Raw genomic sequence first — 15,897 nt, 5'->3', positions numbered from 1 at the left:
TAATAAAATCACATTTTAGTATCTTAGGCAATTACGTCTGCCTATACATTGTCAGTTCTGATTAATAACTGATTGATTGCATCTAGAATTATTGCAAACACAGAGTACTTGATTTTGATTTCCCCTAATTGATACTTAATTTACTTTTTCCTAGCTTTAATTATACAAAGAGTACAGACTTATAAGTAATTATTAGTTTAGGACTTTTATCATTAGTTTCATAAACCTAAATGTGCATTTGCCATCAAAGTATTGCAATATACATTTTAACTACATTCTTTACATTCATAATCTTATGAATTAATGTTTAAAAGCTTTTTAACATGATGAAGCTTAAACATGTAAAAATATATATAAATAGTCAATTAAAAAGAAAATTAAGATTAAAAATAAATTTTAAATATTTTTAATTTTTTATAATAATTTTAAATAATAAATTTCCTATAGATGAACAAACATATTCCTATAAAAAAGAAAGATAAATACACTTTTATTTTGTATTTAGAAAAAATATATATGTCCAGAAATGTGATTAATTATCCAAATTGTATTACACAATTATTTTTTCAAAAGATATTAAAACAAATAAAAATGCAAATATGATCAAAATAATATATCTTATAACAATATATATCTAAACAACATAATGTTAAAATGTAGTATTAAATTAAGCAGAAAGCTTTCTTCATCTAACCTTCTTTTTCATGTTGAACTTTTATTTTGACTCGGAACTACACCGGAAGTACTTGTCTACAGCGTGTGGTTTTCAGCTCTCTTGATCGTTGTTTGGTATTATTGGAGGTATCGCTAAATATGCAAGAAGTATTACTTATTTAAGATTAAAACCATCACAAACATGGCTACCAAACGTAAAGCCGATGTACCAGTGCCTGCGGAAGAGAGTGATCAGCTCCTCATCAGACCGCTGTAAGTTCACTTCATTCACTGTCTTCAATAACAGTTCAGTTCCGCGCCAAATGTTTTCTCCACTTACTTTACTTTAGTTTTACAGTTTACATTATAGTTCAAGACATCTTGTACATTTTAGTTCGGAGTACTGTAACTATTAACGTAATGTTTGTAACAGAGGAGCTGGGCAGGAGGTTGGGAGGTCCTGTATCATCCTGGAGTTCAAAGGCCGCAAAATCATGGTAAGCATTGTTTTATTGTCTGCTCTAACGTTACCCTTGATGTTTGAGCGTAAGTTTGTTTTATATTCACACTTACAGACTTTCTTCGTAATAGTATAATTTCAGAAAAGTGTTATTTGCAAATTCCTTATAGTGAAATCATGTGATCAGTCAAGGACTATCAAAGTACAACATTGTTCACAGTCATTAAATATTGCAAATGTTGTTTTGAGGTCATACCTTCAAAGTAGCGTGGTTATCAATATAGGGTCCTCGTCACAAGTTTTCACTGTTCAAAAATGAACAAATATGCTAATATAAAACCAGCTTTACTTCAATCTTATGATGGACTTGACAGACGTTTCCTTAAGTATTGTAATGTTTCTGCAGCTGGACTGTGGCATCCACCCTGGACTGGAGGGCATGGATGCATTGCCTTACATTGATTTAATAGACCCAGCTGAGATTGACCTGCTGCTCATCAGCCAGTAAGTGACATTTTTTCAGTCAAAGATGGCTATTCCAGGAGTTTCAGACTGGGGCCCGGGGATATTAAGTAGTGCCCTGGGTATTATGGAAATGTTTGGAGAGAAAGCATAAAATATGTATACACAAATTAACAACAATCCTTTAAAAATAAGAAGCTTAAATATATTAGAATTAATCAAATGAGTAAGTAAATACACTACTATAATGAGTTGAAATGATTTTGCAAATGAAATGTTGAACCCAATTTCTGAAACCTCTCACTCAAAATGCAAAACTACACCTCAAATCTCCAAAACCAGAAGCTATTTCCCAGCCTTGAACTCAATTTTCAATTGTATAAAACATTTTTTTTCCAAAACATTACACACAATTCACTATCTAAAATGCAAAAATCTAACAGAAAGCCACTTGATATCAATTTCCAAACATAAGCAATCAAAATGCTACACTTATTCACAAGGTCGCACACACACTGCTCAAATGTGAAAACACTAATTTCTTAACTGATCACGCTTTTTCAGACAGTGGACACTTCCCCCCCCACCCCCCACCCCCTGAAACGCCCTTAACACTCAATTATGTTCTTTACTCTATAGAGCATACTTTTGCTTTACATATGTTCTATTTATTCCACGTTTGTACAGAGTTTGTTTATGTTTTTATACTATAAACAACAATAATGTTTGGCCTAACAAATATTTTCTTTGTCTGCATGTGATTGGTGTTTACAGTGTACCTGTTACCCCTATTTTCACTGAAAAACATTGTATTGAAATGTTGATATATAAGCCTAAAGATCTTTAGATTTAGAACACCAGTGTTTACATGACATAGTAAAAAGTCTTGTCTTAAGAAAGAAGTGACGTAAACAATTTGAATGTAAATGCTTCATTCTGATATGTTCATGGCATTTTGAAAGAAGTGTTACATTATGAAGGAGATGTGAGGCAATCTGCATTTTTCTGTGTGCAGTTTTGGGAATTGTGTGTAGACTTTTGAATTAAGGTGATACTGTTTTGAAAACGTGTGTAAGCAGTTGGAGAAAACTGTAATAATATTATTTGTCTCTGTATTAAATGGCAATTTATACATGACACTAAATAGATTTCTTAGCTAAATTGTATGCAATTATTATAATAGATTATAACAGTAAATTTTTTATATTCTGTAATAACCTGATTTTTTCATTTGATATGAATTATTGTGATAGATAGATAGATAGATAGATTGATTGATAGATAGATAGATTTAAATACAGATCAACTACAATTACTACATGGGTCAAACAGTTATGTATGAAAATTATTTATGTAATATGTTTTCTGTAAAGGTCTAATAGCATTTGTTGCATATATAAAATTAAAATACTGTAATTTTACTGTCATAACTGGCCAAAATAACAAATGTTTTCATAGCTTTCTTGAAAAAAAAAACATTCATGTTTAAACCTGTTTTCATTAGTGTTAGTCCTCCAAATTTAGATTTCTTAACTGAATTTAAAACATTTGTGTTGTGTTGTCTACACATAAACGTGCCTAACATGTAAACTTTGCCTTTTATATTTTAGGATGAGGGTTGATAGTTTCTGTTATGATCCAGTCAACATCTGTTAATCTCCTCTTTTGTTCTCTATCAGTTTTCACTTGGATCATTGTGGAGCTTTACCATGGTTTTTACAGAAGACAAGTTTCAAAGGGAGGACATTCATGACCCATGCCACCAAAGCCATCTACCGCTGGTTACTTTCAGACTATGTCAAAGTCAGGTACAATAAAGCTCTTGTTTCAATCTAACTGCAATTTGAAGCCTATAAAATGAATCAACTTTAGCATATTGTCTGGTTTCGTTGTGTCTGTAGCAATATCTCAGCTGACGACATGCTGTACACCGAGACTGATCTAGAAGAAAGCATGGACAAGATAGAAACCATCAACTTCCATGAAGTGAAAGAGGTGGCCGGCATCAAGTTTTGGTGTTATCATGCAGGGCATGTTTTGGGAGCAGCCATGTTCATGATTGAGATTGCAGGAGTGAAGGTACGTGTGGTTTATTCATTCTGACCTGTTCACTGTCACCTACACCTGATTTAAACTTCTACATCGAGTGATCACTATTGTGAGCATTTATACTTCTTTATTATGTCTGTATTTCTTTGGCAATAATACTGTCCAAATGCCAACAGGTTTCTTTGCTGGTGTTTTGGGTCTACAGGGGAAATGTGTGTGATGGTACTACAAAAGTAGCTCAAGTTCACACTCATTTAAAGATAGAGTTGGGGAAACTGGCGAATGTTCAACACCTGCAATTAGGGCTGCACAATATATAATTTTAGCATTGATATCAAAGTATGTGCAACTGCAATAGTTAAATTGCAGGATCTGCAGTGACGAGTCAGTATTATGGTGTTATATTATGGTTAATATTTGGTGAACCAAGCTTTACAGTTCAGAATGCATATGATTAGTAGAATCATAGAGTTCCCCTCCTTAACTGCCCTCCTCCCCCGTCTGCTGTTCACTTTCACTTTCTTTCGCGACTCCCCAACCCTCTTCACTGGCGTCCACGACAACATCGGTAACATGCCGGATCCGTTAACCTCGCAATTCACAAATTAAGCACTGCTTGTGACTGCGTATTTTTTAAGTATTTACAAAAGTGTATAGTATTTACTAGCTATTATTAGTATTAACATTATTATTTACTAGCTATTATTAGTATTAACATAGTTTATAGTATTTGTAGCTTTAACAAAGATTAATTGTATTTATTCATTCATTTTTTTAATATGATGAAGACTATAGTGTCATTTAACATGATTTTTCATGGACGAAAGTGAAGAGCAGGGGGCCCTTAGAAACTGTATTCTGTAATATGTATCATAATAGGGATGTACGTTATTGAAAAAATTTAATATTGCAATATTTATTTTTTTCTGTGATTTATATATTGCTGTATAAATACAATTTCACTAGATTTGTTAAATAACTTTTTGGAAAAAATGTATAATTTTAGATTGATTGGGGTCATTCTGTAGGGGAAAGCGTATGCATAAAATATAAGAAACAATCAACAAGCATACAAAAATTCAATGAAAAAAATACCAACAACAATAATAAAAAATACCAATTAAAAATAAAGCATTTTATTGTTTTCAGAGGAGTCGATCTGTATTCAGGTATATAGTAATTGAATAATCAAATGTTAAATAATACTGCATAGTCTTTGTTTTATAATCATTTCAATAAACTTAACCGTTATTAATTTATCAAAGTTACAAATTATACAATTTTCTATGAATGAATGCTTTTAAAACCCTCATAGTCACAGGCTTCAAAAAACACTTTCAAAAGGGTAAGTTATAATCCACACTCAATATCACAATATCACATTGTGATATTGATGCTGAAACAATATATTGTGCAGCCTTATACCGCAATATATATGGCAGAAAAACAAAATATCGTAATGTAATTCTTTTCCAGTACCGTACAGCCTTAAGTTCAATCATGAATTAAACACAAAACAAAATTTATTTGAAGCTCCTCTGTGGAACGTGACACTTGTTAAACACTCTGGCCATGCTCCTCTCAATGGCTCTCTGCCCCGCCCACACTCATCACTGATACCAAGTCAACCAATCACAAATCTTCGGGAAGTGTTGTTATATTTTTGGGTGTGCGCCAGGAATTTGGTGGAGAGTATGTGATGCTGTACCTATCATGTACACTTGAGGCAGAAATATAAATTAGCCTTTACACAAACTATACACTTTCTGAAAATAATCACTGTGTTTACTTCTTGTGATCACTTATTATTTTCAGCTGCTGTACACCGGTGATTTCTCACGCCAAGAAGACCGACATCTCATGGCTGCTGAGATTCCCAGCGTCAAACCAGACATTCTCATTACTGTATGTACTGCAATGCTAAAAATATGATTACCCTTAAAAAATAAGAGTTTTTCTCCCTTGTTTACCCATTAGTGTCCCTCTCATCTGTTTTGTGCACATAGGAGTCCACATATGGTACACACATCCATGAGAAGCGAGAGGAGAGAGAGGCTCGTTTCTGTAACACAGTCCATGACATAGTGAACCGTGAGGGCCGCTGCCTCATCCCCGTGTTTGCTTTGGGCCGAGCCCAGGAGCTGCTTCTCATTCTAGGTAACGTCCAGCAGTTTACTCACAGCCACCTTATCAATAAGGCCTCATTAGAGTCATCTGATATTCTGCTTGTCCTCCACTTCAGATGAATACTGGCAGAATCATCCTGAGCTCCATGACATTCCTATTTACTATGCTTCGTCTCTGGCTAAGAAGTGCATGGCTGTGTATCAGACCTATGTGAATGCAATGAATGACAAGATCCGCAAGGCCATCAATATTAATAACCCTTTCGTCTTTAAGCATATCAGCAATCTCAAGGTGAGCATCTTTAAAGTCTGTAAAATAGACTTTCTGGAATTGAGGCAGACATGTTCAGTAATTTAAAAATGTTAATACTAATAATAGATTTAATATATTGTGGAGATTGCATGTTCTCCACTGTGTGGGTTTCTCCAAAATCTGAAAACATGCAACAGATTAGTATAAATGTGTGTGCACACGCGGGTGCACATGCTTTATTTTATTTATTTTAAACTGTAATAAAAAACTATCATTTTAATTAGTATGGTTTTTGTAATTAAAATATTTCAGCTTATTATTTCAGTTAGTTAAGGTTAGGCAACATTTATGATGTATGCATAATTTGGGAAAAATGCTGTATGTAGGTTTTTGACTCTTTTAAAGCATAAAAAACCATAATATGTTTGCAGATATTTAAGAAACATGTCAAGTGAACATTCTTGTTTATCTGAAAAAACATCCTGAAGTCAGATATTCTGCTTTAAAAAAGTTTTTTCCGTGCTGGATCATCTGTCTTAACCCTTTTAAGGTTCCACATGAGGTTATTAATTTGCAAATAATATAAATATTACGAGCGTAAACATAGGGTGAGCAGTTTACATTGTAACCCCGTGTCCTAACAACACGCTACGTGACGTGGTTTGCAGTGATAAGCAATTTAATAAGCAGGTTTGCACCAGAAAATACACTACGGATTTAAATACAGCCATTCAGAATCACAGAACATGCACTCACTCACAAAATTGTAAGGTTTATAATGTATTTAATACATATACCTCTTTAACATCATTAAATGTACATACATGCTGAATCACTATGTGATGGTTCACAGTTCTCAAGTTCAATTTCAAACGGTTTATTTTATTTTCAAGATTTAAGGTGAACTATCTGCTGCTGCTTTCAGTAGTGCAGCAATAAATGTCATGTAAAATGGCATTCAAACTCACATTATTGGCATTAAACACTTAATAAAGCACATGAGCTGTACCCGAGGTGATCACAGTTTATTGTGCTGTTCAGAAGCGAAATATAGAAGCCATTTCTAACATTTCTATTTGAGGTGTTGGTTAGAACAAAAACTCCTTTTAATATGGAAAATATTTTAGAACATGGTTAAATCAGCCTTCAGGCTTGATCTTCAGACTCACTCCTCAATCTGGCAACCTGCACTTGCATTTGTTTTGATCCAGGAATGTAATGCCTAGTTCAACTACAGGGTGTCAAACTTGCACACTGCACCTTTAATATTGTAATGTGTATGTTTACTTTTAAATTCATTTTATATTGTCAGAGTTCATTTTTGTTTTTAGCTGTTAAAAATGTTACTTTTATTTATATTATTAGAATAATATTCTGAAAATTATTTTATTTGTATTTCTTTGTATTATATACTTAAATATGTGTTATAAAATGAGCAAAACACTTACATTTGTTTTATCAGTGCTAACAATAACAAGACCCATTCAGCAAAAAATGTAAGTTTCATAATTGTGTTTCAAAAACATATGTCTTCTCCTTCAGAGCATGGACCATTTCGATGACATCGGCCCAAGTGTAGTGATGGCATCTCCAGGTATGATGCAGAGTGGCCTCTCCAGAGAGCTGTTTGAGAGCTGGTGCACAGACAAGAGGAACGGCGTCATCATAGCGGGTTACTGTGTGGAAGGAACACTCGCAAAGGTGAATCAGCTCAATCTTCAACAAAACCTGTCCCCAGAGTTCAGCATCATCTTTTTGAGCATGACTGACCTGTTCTGACCTCACCCTGTTTTCCGTGCAGCATATCATGTCTGAGCCTGAGGAGATCACCACCATGTCTGGACAGAAGCTTCCGCTGAAGATGTCAGTGGATTACATCTCATTCTCTGCTCATACAGACTACCAGCAGACCAGCGAGTTCATCCGAGCTCTGAAACCTCCTCATGTGGTCAGTGATGATGATGATGATGATGATGATGATGTCCTGAGATGGTCATCAGGTTCTGGATCAGGTGTCATGTTGTTGTTGTTTTCAGATTTTGGTTCATGGAGAGCAGAATGAAATGGCTCGGTTGAAGGCTGCGCTGATCCGAGAGTATGAGGACAATGATGAGGTTCACATTGAGGTGCACAATCCTCGAAACACAGAGGCCGTCACACTCAACTTCAGAGGAGAGAAACTGGCCAAGGTGAGACTGCGCTGTTGCTTGTCCATGTCTACCTACCTAGGTTTATTGTCAGTGTTACATCCACATTTAGATACATTTAATATAGTGGTGTCTCACTCTGATTTTACCAAGGTTGAATGATTAGGTTCAGCTTGATAGGATGCTTTTAATTTTTCACTCTACCATGGTTAATAAGTTAACTACAAACTCCCCTGCCAGGTAAAATGGATAATCTAGTTCATCCACACAACCGCTAACATGTTTGGGTTTTTTCCATTTGGTTTAATAAGTCAGTGTTGGAGCCTGCTTTACACTACAAGTGAACAACTGACTCACTAAACTATTATGGCAGTGTTTGTTTGTTTGTTTGTTTCTGTTTTTTTTTTTTACTTCTCATTCATATCAGTCTCTTAAAAGAATTGATTTTGAAATGCAGAAACAGGTTGTTGACATTTACATTTGAACTTCTGTAACTGATCTACATACATGTTTAACAATTCTGCATAATCCATCATTTATTTTGCTCTTTGCGGCTTGAGCAGATGCTTTAAACCAAACCGTTACACTATAAATGAATCATTTGCGACTTTAAAGGATGGGGTCATGTTCAATGTATATTATGAGAGAGATTTTTTGACCTTGGACAGATGTAAGCTACTCTAGGAGACCTTTATTCACCTTCCAGATCCATATGAGGCACTTTTTTAAAAAAAATATGGATAAGCTTTATTGAATTTTTGACTGCTGATAAAAAAACAGCTGCCCTTTCCATTATAAAGCTGGAAAAGCCTAATATAATTTTTAAAATAACTTTGGATTCAACTTGCAGAAGAAAGTCATATGTTTCTAGGATGCTCTGAAGAGTGGTTACAGGGTGTCCGTGGGGTCTTAGGGTGCTTTCACCTAGACTTTTGTTTAGGAACCTGTCTAGTTTTCCCAGTTATTGCGGTTTGTTTGGCATATGTGAATCCAGCAATCACGCTCTGATCCGTGCCAATCAGTCCGAGATCGTCTGATTGAACTCTGGAGCGGATCGATTGTAGTGAGAAAGCGATACGATCCAAGTACAGCTATATCACAGTGTTCTATGGATATGTAATAGGCATATATGGAAGTTTCTGCTGTCTCCCGCAAATGCACAGACTCCTGGATGCCTGCAAACAAGTGATAGTCTCCTGGTAATCGTGCGTCTCCCTCCTGGTCCTCAAATACGTTGCGCACCCTCCCCAAAATGAGGAGAGTTTACTCACGCATGACTTGTTTTTGCTCTTTTGGTCCGTTTAGAAACTTTGCAGCTTTGCAGTGTGAAAGCGAACCACACCAAGAACAAAGAGCAACAATGTAATCATTTTAATTCCTGTTTCGGAACAACTGAATGAATTCACAGGTGTGAAAGCACCCTTAAAATGTATTAATAGTTGATAAATCAATGTAGAGAAATTTAAGGCCCTTAAAATGTCTTAAATGCTATTGTGCAGGGTATCAAATTTGATATCATTTTTGATTATGCAATGTATGGTTGTGTGCTAATGTTTGCCTGAATTAAATCTGCGAGTATCAGGATGCTGTGTAGTTTATAAAATTAATAAAATCCTGCTAGAATAACTCCATTATTTCTGCAGTTCTATAGACGCCAACCTGTTGAATTATTGTAGCTAGATTTAATAGATTTGTATTCAGTATATGAATAATGGTTTAGTTTTGGATTAGTTTCTTACACTAATGTTTAGTAAATATTAGGGATGTAACGGTATCAGAATTTCACGGTACGGTAATACCTCGGTATGAATGTCACGGTACGGTATTTATTGAATCATTTACAGGAAAAAACAAAACTTATGAAAATACTCCAAAAAAGTGCCAAAAGTGTCAATGACATACAAATTAGCCATCTATCTGTAAGCTTTGAAACAGGAACTTCAATTTTAATAACAAAAAATTATTAAACCATGTAAAAACAATAAAGTTTCAATTTAGTATTGTTGAAAACTCATCACATTCAACATTTAATCACACTCAGCCCATCTACCCAGATGAGAGCTCTGCTAGTCAGACTTCTCATCAAGCATCTCCCGCTGGATCTAATCTCACTATATTTATTAAACGGGATATTTCATTTATCTTGTTGTCTTTATCTAACGACATATTCCCTGACTTTGGGCATTGGAATCTATTACTTGTTCTCAGGTAACGTGTTTTGGCTCAGCGCAAAGATAAGTTAATGATTAATGTAACCACGTCCATTCTGTATATTGACTGATCGTTTGCCTTTATTTCCTATAATGTATAAACTTATTGTATGTTATACTTTTAAAATGGCCATTATCGATTCTTAAAACTGATACTCCGCAAAAGAGAGGCTGTGTTTCGTGTTTTCACTGAAATTGAAAGGAGGCAGTTGTTATCGGCTCCGTTTTGTTATAAATATCCACACAGTGAAGATGACGCTCATGCAGCACGGCGCCTCAACATGTCTGCTGTCTAAGTTGCTAATATTAAAATGAAAATAGGCAGTTCCTTAAATCATGTTTACATTTTATTGTTGAGAAAGTGAAACAACGAAGCCAGGGTGATGTGAATGAAGTTATAAAGTACACTGTTCCCTTTGAAGATTTACCCGTGTCCTCGGTATAATCTGCTTTTCCATATCAAACTGAGAAGAAGAGACTGCAGCCTTAATCAAACTTGCGAAGTCTGAACTTACACGGAGATAATGCAGGACTGAACTGTGCGTGTTAGGCTACTTAATATTCAGGAAAAGCCCCAATCAGAGAGGCGAATGTCTGCAGCCCCGCCTCCGTTTTCAGATGTACATGACAGTTTATAAGTATCACACACCAGACGCGCACATTCGAATGATATTTAACATGAAACTAATCAGATGGCGCTCTGTGGCGCGGCTGAAAAATGAACTGCGTCCTGAGCCGTCGCCGGGCGCCGCCGACTTGCGGCGCCGGTGTGTGTATCCTGATAGAAACCTATGATTAGAATTCTAAAATACATGGCGCTGCGCGGCGCGCCGCCGAGCGCCGCTTCTGGTGTGCGACCTGCTTTAGAGTTTTCCAGCTCTTTTCATCCCCGCTTCTAGCAGCACACTCCATTTCCGCATTACTGGATCTGTAGCGACAACAGACCGCAAGTGATGATGGTCAAGCATGGGCTGATGGCAATTGTAGTTTTCGCTACCTCACGTTCGCTTCATTCGCCTGAGCAAATTTTCTCAGAAGACCTATAGTTTTACCGAGTCATGCGACTTCGGTAATATCGAAAAAAAATAATATTGCGGTATGACGGTATTTACAATACCGTTACATCCCTAGTAAATATACTGTAAGTTGAAATCTCGCCAGTGTTTCCGGTTGAAATCCAAAATGGTTATGAGATCTTAAGATGTATATAAAGAGTTTTAAAAAGGTCTTAAAAGGTATTGAATTTCACTCTCTGATTCCTGTATATTCATGGTATTATTTACATTTCTTGGGTGAACTAACATTTTAAAATTAGTCAGCTCGCTGAAGCAGGAATTATTGCATCCGTCTAATTTGATCTTTTTTTGTCTTGCAAGGTGATGGGCTCTCTTGCGGATAAGAAGTGTTCACAGGGTCAGAGAGTCTCCGGGATCCTGGTGAAAAAGAACTTCAGTTACCACATCCTCTCTCCTTCTGACCTCTCTAGTAAGCTGATGATTATGATTGTTTCGTTGTTCATATATGTGTGCAGGGCCTAAAACTAACATTCGCTGTAATTACAAAGTGCTTGTAATTCTAATAACCACACAACACCATTTCTGTATTCTCGGACATTGTATTTGAATTTGTAGGAAGTTACCAGTCAACTGGCCAGTAACATTGTTTCATACACTCACAAATGGTGTGTGTTTGCTTCTGTGCTGTTGTTTTTAAATATTGCAGATTACACTGATCTTGCCATGAGCACGGTGAAACAGACTCAAGCCATTCCCTTCACTGGCCCTTTTCCCTTGCTGTTGAGTCAGTTACGTCACCTGACAGGTGTGTATACCTCTGTGTGTGTTTTATATGTGGTGTTTGTTGTGTTGTGTTTACATGTCATGTTCACTATGTGTGTATTGCAGGTGATGTAGAGGAGATTGAGATGTCAGAGAAGAGCACAGTGAAAGTCTTTAACAGCATCACAGTGATTCATGAGAACAACTTGGTGGTTTTGGAGGTGAGTACACTCACCTGTCATTAATACGCCAAACGTTACTATAGCAACTGAACTGACGTGCGTGTGTTTGTGTTTTTGTCCTCCAGTGGTTTGCCAATCCTCTGAATGACATGTACGCCGATGCCGTCACCACAGTGGTTCTGGAAGTGCAGTCAAACCCCAAAGCTCAGAAAGGTGCATTTTTACACCAGATTAAATGTGCAACTGAAATCGTTTATTCAATATGTCTGCTTATTTCCTCCTCTTATCTTTCATTATAGGCTATATTTCGGTCATATCTTTGTTTACTCTTTCTGTCCTTTTTCATTATTCTTCCTTTCTCTATTGTTCTCTTTTTCTGTTTGTTTATTCATTCCCTCTGGTACTGATGTTAATTATTTTTTGCATTATTTTGATTCCCTTTTAGTTAATTTCTCTCTTGCTTCCTTTAGTTTTTCTTTTGTCCCTTCATTGTTGTCTTTTTCCATTTATTTTCCTTCCTTGCTTGCTTTTCTTTTTTTCCTTTCTCTTACTTCCTTTTTTGCATATCACTCCTTTTATTTCTTCCATTGTTTTTTCGTCAATCCTCTTCCCCACTTCCTTATTTGTCTACTAATGACATATTTTTTCATTTCTCCTTCATCGTATTTTCTTTCTCCCTTCCTTGCTTTTCTGTTTCCTTGTTTAGATTAGTTCAAACTTTATTGTCATTACACATGTACAAGTGCAAGGCAACGGAAATGCAGTTTAGGTCTAACCAGCAGTGCGATAGCAGCAAGTGCAGGATACAGGTATAAGTTATAAAGTGCAATTATAGAAAAACTATGGTCATATTTACTGATGGATGTACTATGAACATTATATACAGCAGGTTATATTATCTATGAACAGAGGTATGCAGATAGATATGAACATAATTACAAATGTACACTTTATTAGGTACACTTTACTAGTACCAAGTTGGGACCCCCTTTTGCCTTCAGAACTGACTTATTCCTTCATGGCACAGATACAACAAGGTACTGGAAATATTTCTCAGAGATTTTGGTCCATATTGACGTGATGGCATCACGCAGTTGCTGCAGATTTGCCGGCTGCACATCCATGATGCGAATCTCCTATTCTGCCACATCCCAAAATGCTCTATTGCAGGTATGTCAAACTCAATTCCTGGAGGGCCACAGTCCTGCACAGTTTAGTTCCAACCCTAATTAAATGCACCTGATCAAACTAATTGAGTCCTTCAGGCTTGTTTCAAACCTACAGGTAAGTGTGTTGGAGCAGGGTTGGAACTAAACTGTGCAGGGCTGCCGCCCTCCAGGAACTGAGTTTGACATCCCTGCTCTATTAGATTGGTATCTGGTGACTGTGGAGGCCATTTGAGTACAGTCAACTCATTGTCATGTTCAGTAAACCAGTCTGGGATGAATTAAGCTTTATGACATGGCATGTTATTCTGCTAGAAGTTGCCATCAGAAGATGGGTACACTGTGGTCATAAAGGGATTTGGACATGCAACATAGTCAGCAACAATGCACAGGTAGGCTGTGGTGTTGACACGATGCTCAATTGGTACTAAAGGGCCCAAAGTGTGCCAAGAAAATATCCCCCACACCATTACACCACCACCAATACCAGCATGAACCATTGATACAAGGCTGGATGGATCCATGCTTTCATGTTGTTAAAGGCAGATAGGGTAACTACCATCCTAATGCAGAGGAAATCGAGACTCAGACCAGCAACCAGATCAGCAACTTTTTTCCCAATCTTCTATTGTCCACTTTTGGTAAGCTTGTGCAAATTTTATCCTCAGTTTCTTGTTTCTAGCTGACAGAAGTGATACCTAGTGTGTTCTTCTGCTGCTGTAGCCCATCTGCCTAAAGGTTTGACGTGTTGTGCATTCAGAGATGCTCTTCTGCATGCCTCGGTTGTAATGAGTGGTTATTTGAGTTACTGTTGCCTTTCTATAAAGTTCGAACCAGTCTGGCCATTCTCCTCTGACCTCTGGCATCAACAAGACATTTGTGCCCACAGAACTGCTACTTTCAGGATATTTTCTCTTTTTCAGACCATTCTCTGTAAACTCTAGAGATGGTTGTGAGTGAAAATTCCAATAGATCAGCAGTTTCTGAAATACTCAGACCAGCCCCTCTGGCACCAACAACCATGCCACGTTTAAAGTCACTTAAATCAGCTTTCTTCCACATTCTGATGCTTGGTTTGAATGGCAGTAGATTGTTTTGACCATGTCTACATGCCTAAATGCATTGAGTTGCTGCCATGCGATTGCCTGATTAGAAATTTGCATTAACAGCAGATGGTCAGGTGTACCCAATAAAGTGGCCGGTGAGTGTATACAGTGTGTGTGTACAATTCAAGATAAATTAAGTGCACTGTAGTGCGATTAATGTGTGTAATTTTAATTGTGCAAATATTAAATAATAAAAAATAAATAATGCAGTGTTTATGGGGAGTGGAGTTATAAGGAGAGTGTGGGGTTGTGTGGGGGGCAAAAGAGTTAGTGGGAGGCAGAGTTCAAATAGGATACAGCTCTGGGGAAAACGCTGTTCCTCGATCTGCTGGTTTATGTCCGAAGAAAACCTTTTCATCCTCTCTTCTTATTTTCTATACTGTCTTATGTCCTGTTTACACCAATATTTCTGTTTTCCTTCTCTTTTTAGCTCTTCAGCCCCAAGAAAAGAAAGTGGATGTAAATGTTTTTCAGAATAGACTACTGAAAATGTTCCAGTAAGTTCAGCCTCACAGCACTCTCTGCTCACCATCAACAATATTTATGATGCACTAAATTCTTTTTCTGCCACAATTCGCAGAGACATGTTTGGAGAGGAGTGTGTCGACTTTAAAGACAAGAACTGTCTCGCCGTGAATGTAGATGAGAAGACGGCCTTCATTGACCTGGAAACAAGAGTAAGCGTCAAACTATCAATTGTACATCTTGAGGTTTTACAAAAAGGGAAGTCTTGTAATTCTCATGTGTTTGTGTTCAGACGGTGGAGTATGAAGAGCCCAATCCTGAAGATGATTCTCTCAGAGAAATGCTGGAGCTCGCCGTACAGAGGCTGTATGAAGCCATAAACCCAGTGTTGTGAGATGACATCTGCCCTCTCTCAGGCTATTCACTTCCCACAAAAACTGTTGATATCAGAGTCCTTTAACTTAAACTATTAAGCCAGACTGAAGAAGAAACCAGATACTGAACTGGACAAAGCACTTCAAATGAAAGTGTAATTAAAAAAAGGAAAACAGTTTACGGTGTATGTTGATGCTTGTCTTTTTCCAGGTCTTTCAATTATACAATAGCCTAAACTGTGATTGTTTGGTATGTTGTTTTTGTCTAAGTTGTTTTGTTTAAGTTGTAATTAGTTTAAAATCAATGCATTTGCTTTAATAAATGAGGTCTTTGAAGTACGAATGTGCTCTATGCTTTTGATAATATCGTAACTGTTTTAATATCAAATAATACAGTTGGAATTATAATTCTCCTTGTGTGTGCTTTTTTATTTGTCAAGGGCTAGCATTTCTGACCGAAATTTT

General features: G+C 36.6%; 2 protein-coding genes across 10 annotated transcripts in view; one reads left to right on the top strand and one right to left on the bottom strand.

Annotated features, from left to right (window-relative positions):
• Positions 1–15,897, bottom strand: part of asap2b (ArfGAP with SH3 domain, ankyrin repeat and PH domain 2b) — a 57,795-nt gene that overhangs the window by 41,430 nt on the left and 468 nt on the right. The window contains exon 1 of one of the 7 annotated variants that reach the window (XM_073932732.1): positions 12,375–12,500. The exons of 4 other annotated variants lie outside the window; for them this stretch is intronic. The gene's annotated coding sequence lies outside the window, so the exon portion shown is untranslated. Of the gene's footprint in view, positions 1–1,370; positions 1,570–12,374; positions 12,501–15,897 lie in introns of those variants that run through there. 2 more of the 7 variants (XM_073932730.1, XM_073932735.1) reach the window with 2 other exon arrangements.
• cpsf3 (cleavage and polyadenylation specific factor 3) lies at positions 750–15,840 on the top strand. Of its 3 annotated transcripts, none has more exons than XR_012395385.1 (18): positions 750–927; positions 1,088–1,151; positions 1,521–1,618; positions 3,256–3,384; positions 3,478–3,655; positions 5,441–5,530; positions 5,632–5,782; positions 5,868–6,043; positions 7,547–7,705; positions 7,806–7,952; positions 8,041–8,193; positions 11,738–11,846; positions 12,084–12,182; positions 12,266–12,360; positions 12,447–13,491; positions 13,661–15,090; positions 15,174–15,270; positions 15,351–15,840. XR_012395385.1 is itself a non-coding variant. In NM_001003836.1 (18 exon segments), coding segments are annotated over 18 exon segments (2,073 nt in total). In that variant the 5' UTR covers positions 797–856; the 3' UTR covers positions 15,453–15,768.

The sequence above is a fragment of the Danio rerio genome, chromosome 20, assembly GCF_049306965.1.
Source record: "Danio rerio strain Tuebingen ecotype United States chromosome 20, GRCz12tu, whole genome shotgun sequence".
Taxonomy (NCBI): domain Eukaryota; kingdom Metazoa; phylum Chordata; class Actinopteri; order Cypriniformes; family Danionidae; genus Danio; species Danio rerio.
The sequence above is the reverse complement of the archived record's forward strand: the minus strand, read 5'-3'. Positions and strand labels throughout refer to the sequence as shown.